The following is a 17,237-nucleotide window of genomic DNA, read 5'->3' on the forward strand; positions in this document are numbered from 1 at the left end:
AGTACACTGTTTAGGAAAATTAATGTGAAAAATATTTCAAAAAGGAAGACAGGTTAACTGTAAGAAGTCAAATCAACAGTGCTTTGCAAATTCAAATACCTTTTTATGAAAAGAGTTAAAGTTCAAAAGCAAGCAGAAGAGAACGAAGTGTATTTGCAAACTATAGAAGAAAGGATTAATATTTAGAATATAATATTCAGAAATGAATTAGAAAAATAGAACGAAGTTGTCAAACAAAGCACCACATATGTGAAGATGCAGTTTGTACAAGGATAAATATATGCCAACAACTTTTAAATCAGTCAGTAACTAACTTAAAAGAGTTTCAACTTACCAAATCATCTGGAAAATGCAAATTAAGTGACAGTCCATTTCTGTAATTAGCAAAATAGTAAAAGAAAAATTATGTATCGTGTTGGTGAAAGGAAGAAGTAGAAGCTACTCTCACAGCCTGTGATGGGAATGCAAATCACTACAGTATTCTGCGAGGTTGATCTTACAATACATCTAATATTTTTAAATGGAGCGATTTCACTTTGGGGAGCTCTCTAAAAGAAATACATGAACACAGGGGCTCCTGGGGGGCTCAGTTGGTTAAGCGACTGCCTTCGGCTCAGGTCATGACCCCAGAGTCCTGGGATGGAGTCCCACATCGGGATCCCAGCTCTGCAGGGAGTCTGCTTCTCCCTCTGACCTTCTTCCCTCTCACGCTCTCTCTCTCTCTCTCTCTCTCTCTCAAATAAATAAATAAAATCTTTTAAAAAAAGAAATACATATACACAAAGAAAAGTGTTAAGGGCATTAAAAACAATACAGGTAGATACAACAAAAGATTGGTAACGCCTACATATCCACTGATGGGAAATTAATAAATTTTAACATGCTTGTGGAACAGTTAAAAAGAAAGAGTTAGATCTACATATTCTGTGGTGCAGTGATCTCGAAAATACATTCATAAGGGATAAAATGCAAGGTGCAAAAAAGTACATATAAAATGACCTAATTTATATAAAATAAAGGGAGTAAGAGAGTGGTCCAGTTCCATACTTTTGCATGTGGCGGTCCAATTTTCCCAATGCCATTTATTGAAGAAAACTGTCTTCTTCCCATTGTCAGTCATTTCTCTTTTGTCAAAGGTAACTAAACTGAAAATGGAGGTAGGACCTAAATGTGAGACCTGAAACCATAAAAATCCTTTAGGAGAGCACAGGCAGTAATTTCTCTTATACTGGCAATAACAAACTTTTTCTAGGCATGTCCAGGAGGCAAGGGAAATAAAAGCAAAAATAAGGATGCTTGGGTGGCTCAGTCAGTTAAGAGTTGGCCCTCAGCCCAGGTCAGGATCTCAGCATCCTGGGATAGAGTCCCACCATCGGGCTCCTTGCTCAGTTAGGAGCCTGCCTCTCCCTCTGCCTGGCTCTCTGCCTGCTTGTGCTCTCTCTCTCTGACAAATAAATAAAGAAAATCTTAAAAAAAAAAAAGCAAAAATAAACTATCGAAATTACATCAAAACAAAAAGTTTCTGCACAGTGAACAATCAACAAAACTAAAATGCAATCTATGAGATGGGAGAAGATATTTGCAAACGACATATCCAATAAAGGGTTAGTATCCGAGACATATAAAGAGCTTCTATAAATCAAATACCAGAAAACAAACACCCCAATTAAAAAATGGGCATAAGACATGAACAGACATTTCTCCAAAGACATCCAGATGACTAACAAGACACATGAAAAGATACTCAAACATCACTAATCATCAGGGAAATGTGAATTAAAACTAAAATGACCTGTCACTTTACACCTGTCAGAATGGCTAAAATCAAAAGCACAAGAAAAAACAGGAGTTGGCAAGGATGTGGAGAAAAAGGAAATGTACAAACGGTTTGGTGGGAATGCAAACTGGTACAGCCACTCTGGAAAACAGTCTAGAGGTCACTCAAAAAATTCAAAAACAAAACTACCGTATGAGCCAGAAATTGCACCACTGGGTACAAAAAAAATACCCCCAAAATACAAAAACACTAAATCAAAGCTACCCATGCACCGTTATGTTTATTGCAGCATTATCTACAACAGCAACTATGGAAGCAGTCCAAGTGTGCTCTGATAGATGAATGGATAAAGAAGAAGTGGTAAATTACTCAGCCATAAAAAGAATGGAATTTTGCTATTTACAACAACATGGATGGAGCTAGAGAGTTATAACACTAAGCAAAATAAGTCAGTCAGAGAAAGACAAATCTCCTAAGATTTCACTCCTATATGGGTTTCAAGAAATAAAGCAAACGATCAAAGGGGAAAAAAGAGAGACCAACCAAGAAACAGACTCTTAACCCTAGAGAGTAAACTGATGGTTCCTGGAGGGGAAGTGGTGGGCGGTGGGTGAACTAGGGCATGGGGGACTAAGGAGTGCACTTATGATGATGAAAAAAAGTAAAATAAAATAAATAAAGGGAGAGAAATCTATGAATGTGTATGTTTTTATGAATGTTCATAAATGCATTTTAAAAATCACCAGACTAGTTTTAACTGTCTCTGAGGTGAAGTGTAGGATCAATAGGAAAAAAGCTGATTTTGCTTTTAATTGTTTAGGTTTTATATTTCTTAAATCCATTTGAATGTGTTGATGTCCAGGACTTTTAAGAAAAACATACGTTGTTCTTAAGTGGTGCTCATACAAATGACCTAGAGAATTAATTGTATGCTTTATTAACTCACCCATCAAGAGTTTAAGTTCCAAAAAAATCGTAAAAAAAAAGAGTTTAACTTCCTGTTGTACATTAGGCAACATATTGGGTATTTGGTATGAAGCAGTGAACGAAACAGGCAGGATTCCTGTCTTTGCAAAGCTTACACTGCAGCAGATTCAGCCTTCAAACAAGTCCTCTCTGTGTCGGCTCTTAAAACATTCCTTACCTCCCCCAGAAAAGTAGCTCAGACCAACTTCCTGCACTCTTCTCTACTTTATGCAGAAATACGAAAACTAAAGTATGGAGACTACATCCACAAGCCACCTCAAAACTACCATCTTCGCATTTATAACCCACCACAGAGTTTCTGGATGCAGCAGGAATCAAACACCATGTCAGTAAAACAGGTCTTTTGGGCTGTCCTGGAAACCCCCAAACGGTTTCTGGGACAGTTTCTATGGGGAAAAAGCCCCTCCGATTCTGAACAATGGACTTATTAGCAAAGGCATGCTCTGTGAGTCACTGACAGCCCCGACTCAGGCAACTGCTAAGGCAAATAGCTTTCAGGCCCCCACACAGAAGTTCTTACACACACACCTCCTGGATGGATTCTTCATACGACCCTCGCTTAAGGCGCACTAATCAGGAGAGAACGCTGGCCTAGAGGAATAGTCTTGGAGGCCTTTCCACCTGCTGGAATCTCAACACCAGACTAGGCTTTAACTCTAAGTCTGCCCACCCTAGTAGTAGTAAATTGAATTCAGGCTTCTGAGCAGTCTCTGAGGCAAAGTGTTTCTATTTCACTGCAAACCTTCTTTTCTTTTCTTTTCCTACACACGCAAATGAAAATTCCCCAGTTTTCAGCTGCTGGGACAGCTGAATACTGCCATCAGAAAAATTAAATGACTGTGTCAACGAAGGAGCTGCTTTGTAGAAATGCCTGTGCATCTCGAGGCAAGGAAAGAAAGCGCTGTTGACAATTTATCTTTGCTACAGGATGAATGGACTTATTTAACATATGCTGCTTTTTTTATGGTTGAGAACGACTCTAGCCCAGGGGAGATGGAAAATTCTCCGGGTTTAGAGAAAGTCATCGTGACTGCTCACTACTAAACATCCTGACTGCTCACTACTAAACATCCAGCTCCGAAGTTGCTCCCACTTCTATCAACCCAGGTGACCTTGGGTAAATGACCTGACCTTCCCATGTTCTTTGACATTGCATTTTTTGCCTCATGCTGTTCAATTTGCTAGAATGGCTTCCTTGATCTTTCCCCCAAGTCTCAAATTGTTAAAAAATGTTTTCCTCGGAAGCTTTTCTTGATTTTCTAAAGCCAAATCAGCTTCTTTCCTCCTCAAATTCCCTTTTCTCAATTACCCACACCCCCAATGTACCTCTTACCACATGGTATTACTGTTGCTCATCCAGACTCCTATTTATTTCATTGATCACATTATTTTGTGGCCATTTTAGGGTATCAGGCCATATGTTATTACTACTGCTCCTACTAATCATATGAGTAACATTGTTAGGAGTATTACGAGTGCTTACCTTGTGTCAGGCCCTAAATGAATACATTATCTCTAGCTGTCACAAAAGCCTTATGAAATGGATGTGACTTTTTTTTTTTACACAGTTGAGTAAAATAAAATCAAGAGAGATTATATAAATGGTTAGTAGTGGCACTAAGAGTCAGAATAAAGTCTCTTTTACTTAAAGCCCATGCTTTTAACCACTACCGAAAATACCACCTATAAATAATAGCAGATAATATTTGCTAAGTGCTTACTAGGTGTTGGGATCTGTACTGTTTGCTCTACCCACATTAGCTAACTTTATCCTCAGAAAAACCCTGTGATGTAGATAATGTGATTGGGATCTCAATATTTTTAAAAAATTGAAATTGAAGTTCAGGTGGTTAAATGACTTGCCCAAGATCACAGAACTACAGAGGCGGGATATGAATACAGGCCAGTCTCCCCCAGAGCCCAAGTCCTCCTTATCCACTATTCTACGTCACAACCAGATAGTAAATTTTCCTTAATCTTCATAAACGCTTCCCAGCTTTTCAAGAACAACCCCTCTGGAAACAAAAAAACTGGAGAGGTACCAGTTCTGAATCATGCAAATAAACTCCACCAAGCCCCTCCACACTCACCTTAGCACGTGTGTGGATCCATTAATGGTTGTGGTTGAACAGGGGACAGTCTGGCCCAAGATGGAGGGTCTTCGGTAGCGCTCATCGTCACAGCAGAGGATGATGAGGAAGGCACGTCTAAAAGACTTATTCAAGAAGGCGTAGAGAAAGGGGTTCAACCCAGAGTTGATGTAGCCAAGCCAGAGGAAAGCGGTCCACACCTGCCCAGGAACGGTGTAGTCTATGAAAGGATCCACGATATTGGTGACAAAGAATGGTGCCCAGCAGAGGCAGAAGCAGCCCATGATGATGCACAGGGTCTTGGCTGCTTTGGTCTCTGTCCTCATGCGATGAGTGCTGTGCTGGTCAGCTGGCTGGGGCCTGCCTTCTGAGGAGGCCCCGGCCCGTTGTAACATCTGGATCTGGTGGGCGTGCTCCTTCGCTGTGACGTAGATGCGGTAATAGGCCAGCACCATGAGGAGAAACGGGATGTAGAAGGCCACCACGGAGCAGGTGATGGCGTAGGGCTTGTTGACCATGAAGATACAGTACGTAGAGTTAGAGTTCTGGTTGAACTTCCTTTTTTCTATCTGAGAGTTGGAGGGAGAGAAGACATAAGGAAAGAAGGGAGAATGGGAAGGAAAAAGTGAAGAGAAAGAAGCCAGAGGGGAAGGAGGAAAATTGTGAGAAAAGAAAAAAAGATGAAAAAGCAAAGGAGGGATTGGAAGGGAGAGAGAAAGGGAGGGGAACACGGAAGGAGAGGAAAAGAAGGGGAAACCACAAGAGGAAAAAAAGGAGGAAAGAGAGAAGAAGGTTTATCAGCCAAGTTCTCTTTTCCTAATAAGCCTATAGCATGTAGAACCGCAAAGGTAGAAAGGAACAGGATTGCATCCCGGGGCGCAGAGGGACTGTCTCTGCACAAGGGGCTGAAGGCCCCGGGAAAGAGGAGAAATGAGATGGGGACAAAATCGTCCTTCAGTTTCCCTACCCAACAGAGAGTGGGGTTTGCATTTCTTCCCTTCCCCGTCTGCCTGCACACAACATATCTGGGAGCAAAAGTCTTTGAACTGTGGCCCCTCTGCTTCAAGACTGTTCTTACATCTCAGCATTTCCTATATAAAATTTAGAATTAGCTTATCAATCTCCATACAGACCTTTGGGGATTCTAATTGGAGATGTAGAATGACTGAGGAACATGGACTTCTTTCCCATGGTAAGCCTTCCAATTCACAAACATGGTGATCCTTCCCTTTACTTATTTCCTTTAAAATGTATTTCAGTAATATCTTACAATTTTTTTGTGTAAATGTCTTGCAAATCTTTTGTCAGATTTATTCCTAAGTATATGACTTGCTATCCTATTAGAAATTGTACCACCTTAAAGTCCTTAACCCTAATTGCTTGTTGCTGGTATGTAAAATCTGGTGAAAATTTTTTTGTATGGCAATGTATCCAGCAACTGTGTTAAGTTTGTTATTACTATTTCATTTCTAGATTCTTATGAATTTTCTCTATAACTATTCATGTGATCTACAATAATAAACATTTCACTTCTTCCTTTCCCATCCTAGCATCATTTTTCTTGCATTATTGAACTTGATAAGACCTTTTGTGTAATCCTGAATAGAAGAGATAATAGTGGACACCATTTTACATTCTCAGTTTCAGGAGGGGAGTTTCAATATTTTACTATTAAGTATGATACTTGATGGAAGTTTCTTATGGATGCTTTCTTCTGTTTTTAGTTTGATGGGAATTTTTAAAAATCATGAATAGATACTGAATTTTATTAATGAATTTTTGGCAGTAAAGAGACAATTTTGTGGTATTTCTCTCTTTCTTTTATTAATACAGTGAATTATAGTGATTGTGTTACATTCCTGGAATAAACCTCACTAGTATTAGATAGTGTGATCTCTTGTAAAGATTGACAGACTTTTCTCCCTACTATAAACTCTGTCTACTGACAGCTCTGTGTTATCAGCCTTGTCTAGGAAGAGCCCTTGGCTGAAGAGAGCTGTCCGAGGTCAGCCTGCATCCCCTGTGAACACATACATGAGCAAATGCATGAATAACATATATAATACATACATGTTATCTTATTTGTGTTTTATCTAGCATCTTGTCTCATAGCATATTATAAGATTAAAGTATACCTTCCTATTGAATTGACCTTTTTCTCATAAGGAAATATTTCTCTTTATCTCAAGCAGTACGGCTTGCCTTAAATATATTTTATCACTGATAATAGTACAGCTACACCAGCTTTCTTCTGATTGGTGTTTGCAGATTCTATTTTCCATTATTTTGTATCAGCCTTACAGTTACCATATATCTCGTGGGCCTCTCTGCTAAGCAGCATATATTATGTATTGACTAGTCGATGAAGATATTATGACCAGAACCTGTAGGAAACTAACCCTGTATTTCTCCAAGGAGCAGAGTCAGTATTTGCTAATTTGGGACTTGTGGCAACTTTATAGAACCCACTTACTGCGAATGGTGAGAAGCAGCTATATCAGTATTGTGAACGTATGGGTTATGCTAGCTTCTCTCTAGGCCAGTTCAGTGTGCAGGTGAGTGGAAAGATAGGCAACGCAATCACAGCGTCATGGAGCAAATACTAGGCATGTTCAGAGCAAGCAGATGCCCCATTCCCCAGCTGCATGAAGTGAATTGGGGATGCCTCTATCTCACCCTCAAAATGGACAGCAATTCTCTAAAATGATTTCCCTTAGAAATTCTATATCCAAAGGTAAGAGAGTTGTACTCTTTTTGAAAGTTCTGATGCACAAAAAGCTTATGCTTCTAAATGCCTTCTTCATTAGGGAGTAAGTCTAGCACAGGGATTAAGAGCCTCGACTCTGGAGTGCAGTAGCTAGAGTCACGACCACTCCCTGCCAATCTGGCTTCAGCTCATAACTTAACCTCTCCGATGCTCCTTTCCTGAGGACAATGATAGGATCAACCTCATGGCATGGTTGTGAGGCCCGAGTGAGGGTTACAGAAGTGATGATTAAGTGAACATGGACTCGGCCAACAGTAAGTGTTCAACATTGGCCGGCCATAATTATTACTCTACTGGTCATTGGAAACTTGAATGTCATCTCCCTTGAAAATGGTGAAACTGGAAGTTTGAAAGAAGAAGGATAGGACTCAAGAACATATCCATACAGTCTCCCTGGTATGAATCCCCTTTTACGTCTCCACTCGTTTGTCCCCAGCATTTCTTTCAGAAGCCCAAGGAACTCTTGTTCTGACATACCACATGCAAATCCTGGCCCAGCCTTGGCTTGGATATCCTCTCCTGGACAAAGAACAAGGCAAGATTAGGGGCTGGGAATGTGGTGGAGAGAAGAACAAGCAGCTCCTACTCTCACTAGGATTGTTGGATGGAAGCCTGCTCTCAATCTGTCATCTCCAATCCCCTTCCTACCTCAACATGGTCTCCCCTGAAAAGTGACTGCTTAACAACTTCCTTAGGGATCTATCACTGCCAGTGAACCCCATGGTAACTCTGGATCTTCACTGCAAGTTTGGCACTATCAGCACCGTGTGTCAGAGCTGGAAGACTCTTGAAGATCATCTGGACAGGGGCTGGCAAATGACTGGCACACACATGCCGTGCTGCTCTCCTGCACCCCTGCAAGACACGCTCCTCCACTAAAAACCAGTGCACCTTCTCATTGCAGTCCTTCAGGGTCAGGGACAGAGCTGGGCTCAAGATCCAGTTCTCTTCACTCCTGGCCCAGAAGCCTCTGGAAGGCTCCATTCTCTGGAAGCCTCTACCCATGTGGCATGTTTTCTGCAGATCACCGGAAGCCATGAAATGGGCTGAAGGCCTCTCGGGGCACCACACATGCCTCGGGCTCTGTAGTCTGAATGCTAAGCTTTGAGTACCTGTTCCGCTATTTACTGGGCATGTCACTTCAACTTTTTGAGCCTGACCTTCCTCATCTGGATGAGATGAGAGAAGGATGCTATCAGGATCCTATGTAGAGTCTGAGCATACGTTCTGGCATACAGCAAACATTCCAAAATATTAGCTTGCATTTATTGGCTGTTACCGTTATCACTCAGACCACTATCAGAATCTTTCTTAGACTATCCACCCAACCTGATATTGTTTGTTTATTTAGAATTCCAAGAAAATAAAGTTCATCAAGAGAGGAAACTAGCAGGGTCTGCACAGGTACTCACCAGATCAATGATGCCAATATTATTCCAGCCTTGCATTATAGGGAGAAAAGAGATAAACATAGGGATGACCCAGCAGCCTCCCAGCATTAATGCGATGCGCAGAGGGGTCATCTTGTTCCTATAGACCAGAGGCTGGCAGCAGATGGCATAATACCTGGAGAGAGAACAGAAGGCGTGGGTACCCTGGGAAAGGAGGAATGAGAGGGAGAAGGAGGAAAGAATGATTCGGGAGAAAGAAGAGTGGAGAAGGAGCAGAGAGGAGAGGGGTGTACGAAGAGGAAATGCTGGAAAGAGGAAAGTTGGAAGGGGAACTAAGAAGAAAAATAAGGAAGGAAAAGAAGAGAAAATAATGGGGAGAAGGCAGAGAGAGAGGGTCGTAGAGGAAGGGAAAACGATGCCAGTAAAGGACAGAGGTAAGAAAGAAGCAATTACATAATGGGATGTGATATTGCCCATGACTTCTGTGGACACAAGTATCAACCTTAGATCATGGCTGAGAGTCACTGCTGGAGTTGGCCCCACAGCCCTCTTCCTCTCCCTGTCACTGAGACGCTTGATACACACCTGAGGGCCTGCTTTGTCTCAGGCGCGGCTCCAACACTTACCTCCATGCCTGGGGACTTTAGGATCTTCTGTCTAGCCCTCTGGACCGCAGTGTCCAGGCATCGGTGGCCCCCTTTGATAACAAGATGAAGTCTCCCAGGCTTGCCCCTACATCTGAGCACTAAGAACTGGATATCAGATTTGCTTCCATCCTCTTGATCACCTGGCTATCCTGAGGTGAAGTTCTAAGTCAGTGTTCCAGAGACTCCACTCTTCTCCCTTGCATCAGATTCACTTGAGGAGGCCCATTTAAAATGCAGATTCCAAGGATCTCCTGAATCCAAGTCTGTTGGGGAGGGAGTCTGCATTTTGACAAGTAGAAGTCAATGCTGCTGTTTGCTAAATATATCCAACTCCCCCTTCTGGGCACATGTGCTTCTGACCTCCTTGTAGTTGGATGGGGCCAAATGATTTGTCTGGCCAAGGAGGTATGAACAGAAATGACACGCAATACTTCGCGACTAGGCCATTTAATTGTTTCTCTGATGCCAAGAATGTAAAATTTCAAATACTCCCTGCTTCATCATGCCCTACCTACTAGTAGAGACCACCTCACCCTCATTTATTGGGATGTGCTCTCCTTCATGGGACAAACTGCTTACCAGTCCCTGCTCTGCCAGTGTACTAGCTTCCTTCTTTCCTCCAGAGAGAGATGTAACCTGCTCCACTCAGTGATGTGGTCTCTAACTCTCAGACTGCTCCCTGCATGTTATTCCAGTCTTGGAGATCACCACCTTCATACCCAGGCCATTCAGGGAATTTAACAACAGGCAAAATACTCCAGTAGGTCTATCAGATCTTTGTTCTTTGGAAGTTTCAAAGAATAAGTGCAAACAGAAAGCTTGGAGGATAAGTCTATTCTTTAAGATTTATACCATTTAATGATGAGACACCCCCTTATATCCCTCATTTTATGCAACTGGCTTTAATTTTTCCCACCTCTTCTTTTTTCTTAATTCAAAGCTTAACTAACATAACAATGGCTATATTCTTTGAAGAGGTGGTGGTGGGATGACTTGGGAAAGAGGGTGGAATAAGAAAGAGAGTCCCCTCCGTGCCAGAACATGAGAAGAGGGTGCCTCTGAAGTGGAGAGGGGTGAATTATACCCTTCCCTTGAAGGCATCAGGGAGCAGCCGACCATAACGTGACTGGAGGCTTCCTGTGGCCAGCAACACAGCAGGTGTCCTGACCTGGACCAGAGTACAGGGAACAAGGGACCAAAGATTGGGAGAAAGACTCACTTGGGAACTCATTTTCTCTATCTATAAACCTGACATGGTAGCAGAACATAACTAAAGACAATGTAGTAAAAGAATCCAGAGTAGCTGGAATTCCCTCCATGATCTTGACTTACAGGAAAGGCAAATCATATCAGATTGACAAACTCTTCTGAATGGCCATATTAATAATCATCAAGGATTTATTATGAACATAGAATTTATCATGAATTTGGACTACATGAAAATATTTTTTCCCAAATTGTGCTCCCTTCCTCATTTCCTGCTGGAGAGTCTAGATACCTCCTTTATTTTGGTAATAGCAATCCAAAGCCTTTGGGAATTATCTCTTCTCTGTTGTTTTCATGTAGTTGGGAGAGCAAATGATGGCGCTCCCAATTTTTCTGGCCACGTAGTGACCCAATCAGACTTTCTCCTGGGATTCTGAATGCCATGTGGAGTGATGCAAAGATGGGAAAGTCAGTGGAGGCCGCTTGATACAGCAGCTTCCTAGTGGGGTTGGAAGTAGGTCCTGCTCCTTGGGTGATCGGGCAACCATGCTCTTGCCTTTTTAGGTCTTCTTGCTTTAGCTCTTCTTTCAATTAAGTAAGTCATCAAATATCTTTCCAATAAATTCCTTTTTTTTTTTTTGCTTAAGCTGGTATCCCAGATTGAGTTGTGTCCTGTCTCCCTTCCCTAACAGATATGTTGAAGTTCTAACCCACAGTCCCTTGGAATATGACCTTATTTGTACACAGAGTCTTCACAGAGGTAATACAGTAAAAATAAAGACATTAGTGTAGGCCTTGATCCCATATGGCTGACGTCCTTAGAAAAAAGGAAATCTGGACACAGATTCAGATATACTCAGAGATGGAGGATTGGAATGATGCCTCTGCAGGCCAAGGAACACCAAAGACTGTCAGCAAACCACCAAAAGCTAAGAAGAGCCAAGGAAAAAATCCTTCCTCTACAGGTTTCAGGGGGAGCATGACTCTGTTGACACCTTGATCTCAGACTTCTAGCTTCCAGAACTGTGAGACAACACATTTCCTGTTCCAACCACCTAGCTTGTGGTACTCATTATGACAACTCCAGATAACTAACAAAGTTGGCTTAAGTTAGTCTCTTCCCAGCAAAATTTTCTGCCTCCATAAAAATGATTTTGAATGTCAGACATGTCCTTCATAGATACTTTGTTCTAGGTAAGATTATCTTTGTTTGATTCAATGTAGTTTCAGATCATAGCTCAAAGTTATAACATCTCTTCATCTACCATCCCAAAGGAAGCAATCAAGGGCTAAGCGAAGAACAGATGTTGCCCTATTTTTGCTGTATGATTTATGATTTTTGAGGCTTGGAACAAAAGTTAAATGAAGACAAGATTTCAAGGATTTTGGTTGGGTCTCCATTGTTACAGAAATGCAAAAGTGCAGAAGACAAGGCAAAGTTAAGTATGTTATGGGACAAAAGGTCAGTTTGAGGAAGCAGGACATCTTAGCTGCAAAGAGACTTTAAACTTCCTTATGTGGATATAGATATTTAGAGGGTCATGTTGGGAAGACAACAGAATGTACAGAAGAAGACTTTAGAATAGACAGTCATATTAGCACTCAGAACATTTTTGTGAAAGTCTTTCTTGGCCAGAGTGATCGCCTCATTCCCACGGCATGATGAATATCTATCTTGTGCACAATAAAATCTCCTTGTGTTCATAGTCGGGGTGGGGGAGGATGGGCAAAATAGGTGACGATCAAAGGAGACCAACTTCCAAATGTAAAAAAAATAAGTCATGGGGATGTAAAGTACAGCATAGTGAATATGGTCAATAACATTGCAATAACATGTATGGAGACCAATGGCAACTAGACTTATTGTGGTGATCATTCATAAAGTACGTAAGTGTCAAATCACTGTGTTGTACATCTAAGTAATATAATATCATATGTCAACTATACCTCAATAACAATAGTTAGATTTAATTTTTTTTAAAGATTTTATTTATTTCTTTGGCAGACACAGATCACAAGTAAGCAGAGAGGCAGGCAGAGAGAAAGGAGGAAGCAGGCTCCCTGCCCAGCAGAGAGCCCGATGCGGGGCTCAATCCCAGGACCCTGAGATCATGACCTGAGCCAAAGGCAGAGGCTTTAACCCACTGAGCCACCCAGGCGCCCCAGATTTAATTTTTTTTTTTTTTTAATGATCTCTCCATGGTCTGCTCATCCAGTGTTCTCACTTTATTTGCATTACCTGAGGTTACTAGGAGCTCCTGCCATGGAGAAGTAAATAGTGATGGCAGATTTCCCTTTGAAGTTCAACCTCAAGTGGGAATGCCATGGATGTTATACACATTTCACCAGTCTTTTCCCTTTTTGACCTAAGCAGTAAGTATGCTGGATAATGGATGCCTGAAAGAAGGTTACTTGGACAGCTCGTTCCACAGGGGCTAAGGGGGAGGCATCCTTGGCCTCTTGCACAGACAATTGTAGAAAGTTATTTTCGCATGCTGTGGGGTGGTTGGGTAAGCCTAGGAAAAGTCCTTTATTTCCTACTTTGAAAATCAGCAATCAGTAAAAGGAAAAAAATAATTTTATGTTATTTATGTTATTTGAATTGGATTGGCTAAGTTGGAAGGGGTAGGGAAGGATGAAAAGGAAAAATACCAAACTGTGTCTTAGTATCTCTTTGACTTGAATCTTCCCCTCTATCATATCCAGCCCGATGCTGTCTAATGACAGACATACTTTGATTTTTAAGTAACACGGAGTAGAAAATATGAGGCTTTTATTTGGAACTCCGATCATAGCAGCCACGTGACTGATGGGTTCAAGATTCTTACCAAGGCTTCGGCACGCGTGAGGCAGCTGCCCTAAGTAAGCCACGTCATATCCTATCTTTCTTGATAACTTTCTAATCTTTGCTTTCTAGCAATGAATTGAGAAAAATAAACATTCTCTTGAAGTCTGCATTCAAGAATCTAAATTAAGTAAGTGAAAATAAACATCACTGAATAAAATGATTAATAAAAATTGAGCCCGAGTGTTAATTGACTAATGGAGTTTCCTTAAAAATTCTAACCTTTGTTTACAGTTCAGGAACCAGACAAAGAAATCAGACTGGCTACCTGTCGTGGCTGTTTTTTTCATTTCTATATTTGAATTATATTACCTCTGCGAATAACAAAACTATTTATCCTTTCATGAACTGCTCCAAAACACACATAACACCACCACTAGGCAGAAGTAGCTAGATTTGCAATCTCTCTGGACATCAGGCAAAGCGCACTGGCTGAGTTTACTTACCGAGGGCTCTCCCTGGATTATCTCATTTAATCCCCACAGTGGCTCCTGAGACAGGAACTATGAAGGCACCGGTTTTGTAGATGAGGAAACAAACACACAGAAGGCTCAGAATGTGCCCAAGGTGAGCGCTGAGCTGGGATCTAGTCCAGGCAGTTTGACTCAAAGGCCAGGACATCAATTTCATCATTATTACTTCACTCTGCCCCCTTCCCAAAGTCCCCAAGGGATGATTCTATTTTTTAAAAGCTACTTTAGAAACAATCAGAATCGCTGAATCTCAGAACCTGTAGGATCCTCAAAATCCTGAAATCCCCAAATCTTCTCTAAAACGAATTGTATCCAGACCTGGATTCCCAGGGACGGGGAACTCACCATAGCCCACTGCGCTACTTTCTAAACTTAAGACTGTCCTGAAGTTAAGAAAGTTCCTTCCACAACTGATTCTCTTTAACCTCCAGCTTCACCCTCTGGCTCAATTGTACATTTCTATCTCGAATTCTTTTTCTGCATAATGCTCCTACAGACATCGAAGGAGAGTTTTTATATTTTTCTGAAGTTTTACTTCCTGTAGGAAACATACACCCAGTTGGATTCAACTCAGGTTGGTTTGGCTCACCAAGGGGTACTTGGCAAGGTCTAGTGACATCTGTCGTTGTCACAACTGGGAAGGGTGATACTATTGTCACCAGTGGGTAGAAGTCAGAGGTGCTACATGTCTCACGATGGATAAGACTGTCCCTCACTCCACAAAAAACAATCACTTAATTTACAACATCCACAGTGGTGAGGTTAAGAAAGCCTGGTTTAGAAGGAGTGAGGTGCCCCAATAGTATGGCCTCCGTTTGCTCGGCACACGCTACAGTGTGCCACTACCAATGAGCGCACAAGACTCCCATGCATCCTCTGCAGACCAGAGAAGCCTAGTACGTTGTCTTCTGCCCTGCTCACCATAACTTAATACAGCCTGGGGGACACCTGGCGGTACAAGACACCCGCACTCCCTCAAAGAGCTATGATCTATGACAGGGGGTGAGAAAAGTCCACCTTACCTGATTTATAAGATCCAGAAATGTTTGCTTCATTTACCACTATATCCCCAATGCCTCGTACAATGCTCAATAGAGGGGGTGTTCACAGAATGGGTTGAATACATAATAAACCCGTAGCCACTACCATTTAAAATTAATTCCATTACAATGTGGGACCAAGTTTTTGGGATGTAAGGGCCATATTTGGTAGAGGGATGGGAAGGTTTCTCCAACAAATGTCTCTTAAAGTGGACACCAGAGCCTGGGTCAGGATGGTAGAGAAGAAAGTGTGATCCATGTACTATAAACAGTCTGGACAAAGGCCTGAAGACAGAAATTTTATATATATATATATGTGTATATAAAATTTATGTAAAAATTTATATATATCAAAAATATATAATTTATATATAGTACATAAATTTATATTATATATTAAATATATAAATAACTATATATTTATTACATATATATTTTATCATATATAAATATATAAAATAAAACCATAAATCTATATCCATGTCTCCACATAGCCATATAAACGTAAAAAGAATACAAGTTAGCTGGACCACAGAGTGTTTGTAAGGACATAGAAAAAAATACATCTAAAAAGGCCGGCTGAAAGGCAGTGGTTCTCAGACTGCAGCATGCAACAGAATCGCCTAGAGGCTTTGCTGAAACAGGTTGCTGGAAGATCTGGAACCAGGCCCAAGAATTCGCATTTCTGTTATGTTCCTGGGCGACACCGCTGCTGGTGGTCTGGGGACCCTGAGAACCACTGTCTCAAAAGTTTTTGCTATGCCAGGATGAGTCACCAAAAGTTTTTTGAACTGGAAAATGTCCACTGTAATCAACATTGCTGCGTGCTCCACTAAAGAAGCTGAGTTACAATAAATTCAGGAGGAAGGACTGTTGGTTGACAGGCTAGGTGGGCAGTGCTCATCAGGGAAAGCAGTTTTGTCTCATCTTAGGGATAGATTTATCTGCAATATCTGTTCTCTAGACTTCCTCTGGACAAGTCCCATTCTTCTTTAATTAGAATACTTTTACAAAGCGGTTAAATGAATGTTTAAGTGACAAGTGAGGTTCCAGATGGCCCGGATTAACTAAGACGTGGCATGAGTTTTTGCAAAGAAATGTCTTATGCAAAAGCATTTCAAACTATTGCTTATAGAACTCCATTAAAATCCCCTTTGATACACCAGCCACCGCTTCCCCCAACTGCAGCCATGTGTAAATGTGTGCTCAAATTGCTTTTAAATGTCTCTGGGGACACAATTTACTTTGACAACTCTTAGAAGACAGTCATGTATTTTAAGCTCCATGCTAATCTCTTCCCCACTCGTCCTGCAATTAAGGAAAATTCTTCCTCCTCACTTCCTGCCATCCAACCACAGGGAAAGCAGAAGGAGCAAGGAGAGTAACTTGGAACCTTAGATTCTCAGAATTAGAGGAGATTTGAGCAGTCAACTCTATGTCTTGATCTGGGTATCAAGTCTCCCTGCCTTAACCATTTATTAGCTCTGTGGTCTCAGGATCAGTTATATGACCTCTCCACGATCTAGCTTCCTCACATGTAATGGGGGAATAACTGTGTCCACCTCCTTGTTTGACGGTGAGAATTGATGACAAAATGTTTTAAAATAGAAAGTTCCTGGCACATAAATATTAATAAATAATAGTTATTATTTTTACCTCTATTCCTTCTGATCTTTTATGTATATATCTAATATCTAAGCATATAAGTATATATACGTATATGTGTGTGTGTATATACATATACATAAATAAGTAAAAGATCAGAGAGTATATATAGATATACACACAAATATATATGAATTCAAATAGATTCAAGTGCATTTTGGAATCAGGGGCTCTAAATTATTTAACAAATAATATGGAAGTCACTTGGTTCAACATCTCTTCTGGCAGTCAATTATAAGAAACAAAATAGTGAATGCGTTGGTCCCTAAAAGTGAATGGAAGGATTGAGATCATATTGGTTATAAGCAATGAATTTGATTATATGTAGTATCTTCTTATGGACTTAATC

General features: G+C 41.0%; 1 protein-coding gene across 3 annotated transcripts in view; it reads right to left on the bottom strand.

Annotated features, from left to right (window-relative positions):
* Positions 1 to 17,237, bottom strand: part of HTR4 (5-hydroxytryptamine receptor 4) — a 178,211-nt gene that overhangs the window by 50,070 nt on the left and 110,904 nt on the right. For 2 of the 3 annotated variants that reach the window (XM_045079553.1, XM_045079554.1), the window contains exons 5-7: positions 9,034 to 9,187; positions 8,099 to 8,140; positions 4,855 to 5,423 (exon numbers count right to left, since the gene is read on the bottom strand). In XM_045079553.1, coding sequence (XP_044935488.1) covers positions 4,855 to 5,423; positions 8,099 to 8,140; positions 9,034 to 9,187 — 765 coding nt within the window. The remainder of the gene's footprint in view (positions 1 to 4,854; positions 5,424 to 8,098; positions 8,141 to 9,033; positions 9,188 to 17,237) is intronic. The other variant, XM_045079555.1, reaches the window with a different exon arrangement.

This window comes from Mustela putorius, unplaced genomic scaffold (genome assembly GCF_011764305.1).
Source record: "Mustela putorius furo isolate JIRA1106 unplaced genomic scaffold, ASM1176430v1.1 tig00000407_pilon_pilon_pilon, whole genome shotgun sequence".
Classification (NCBI taxonomy): Eukaryota; Metazoa; Chordata; class Mammalia; order Carnivora; family Mustelidae; genus Mustela; species Mustela putorius.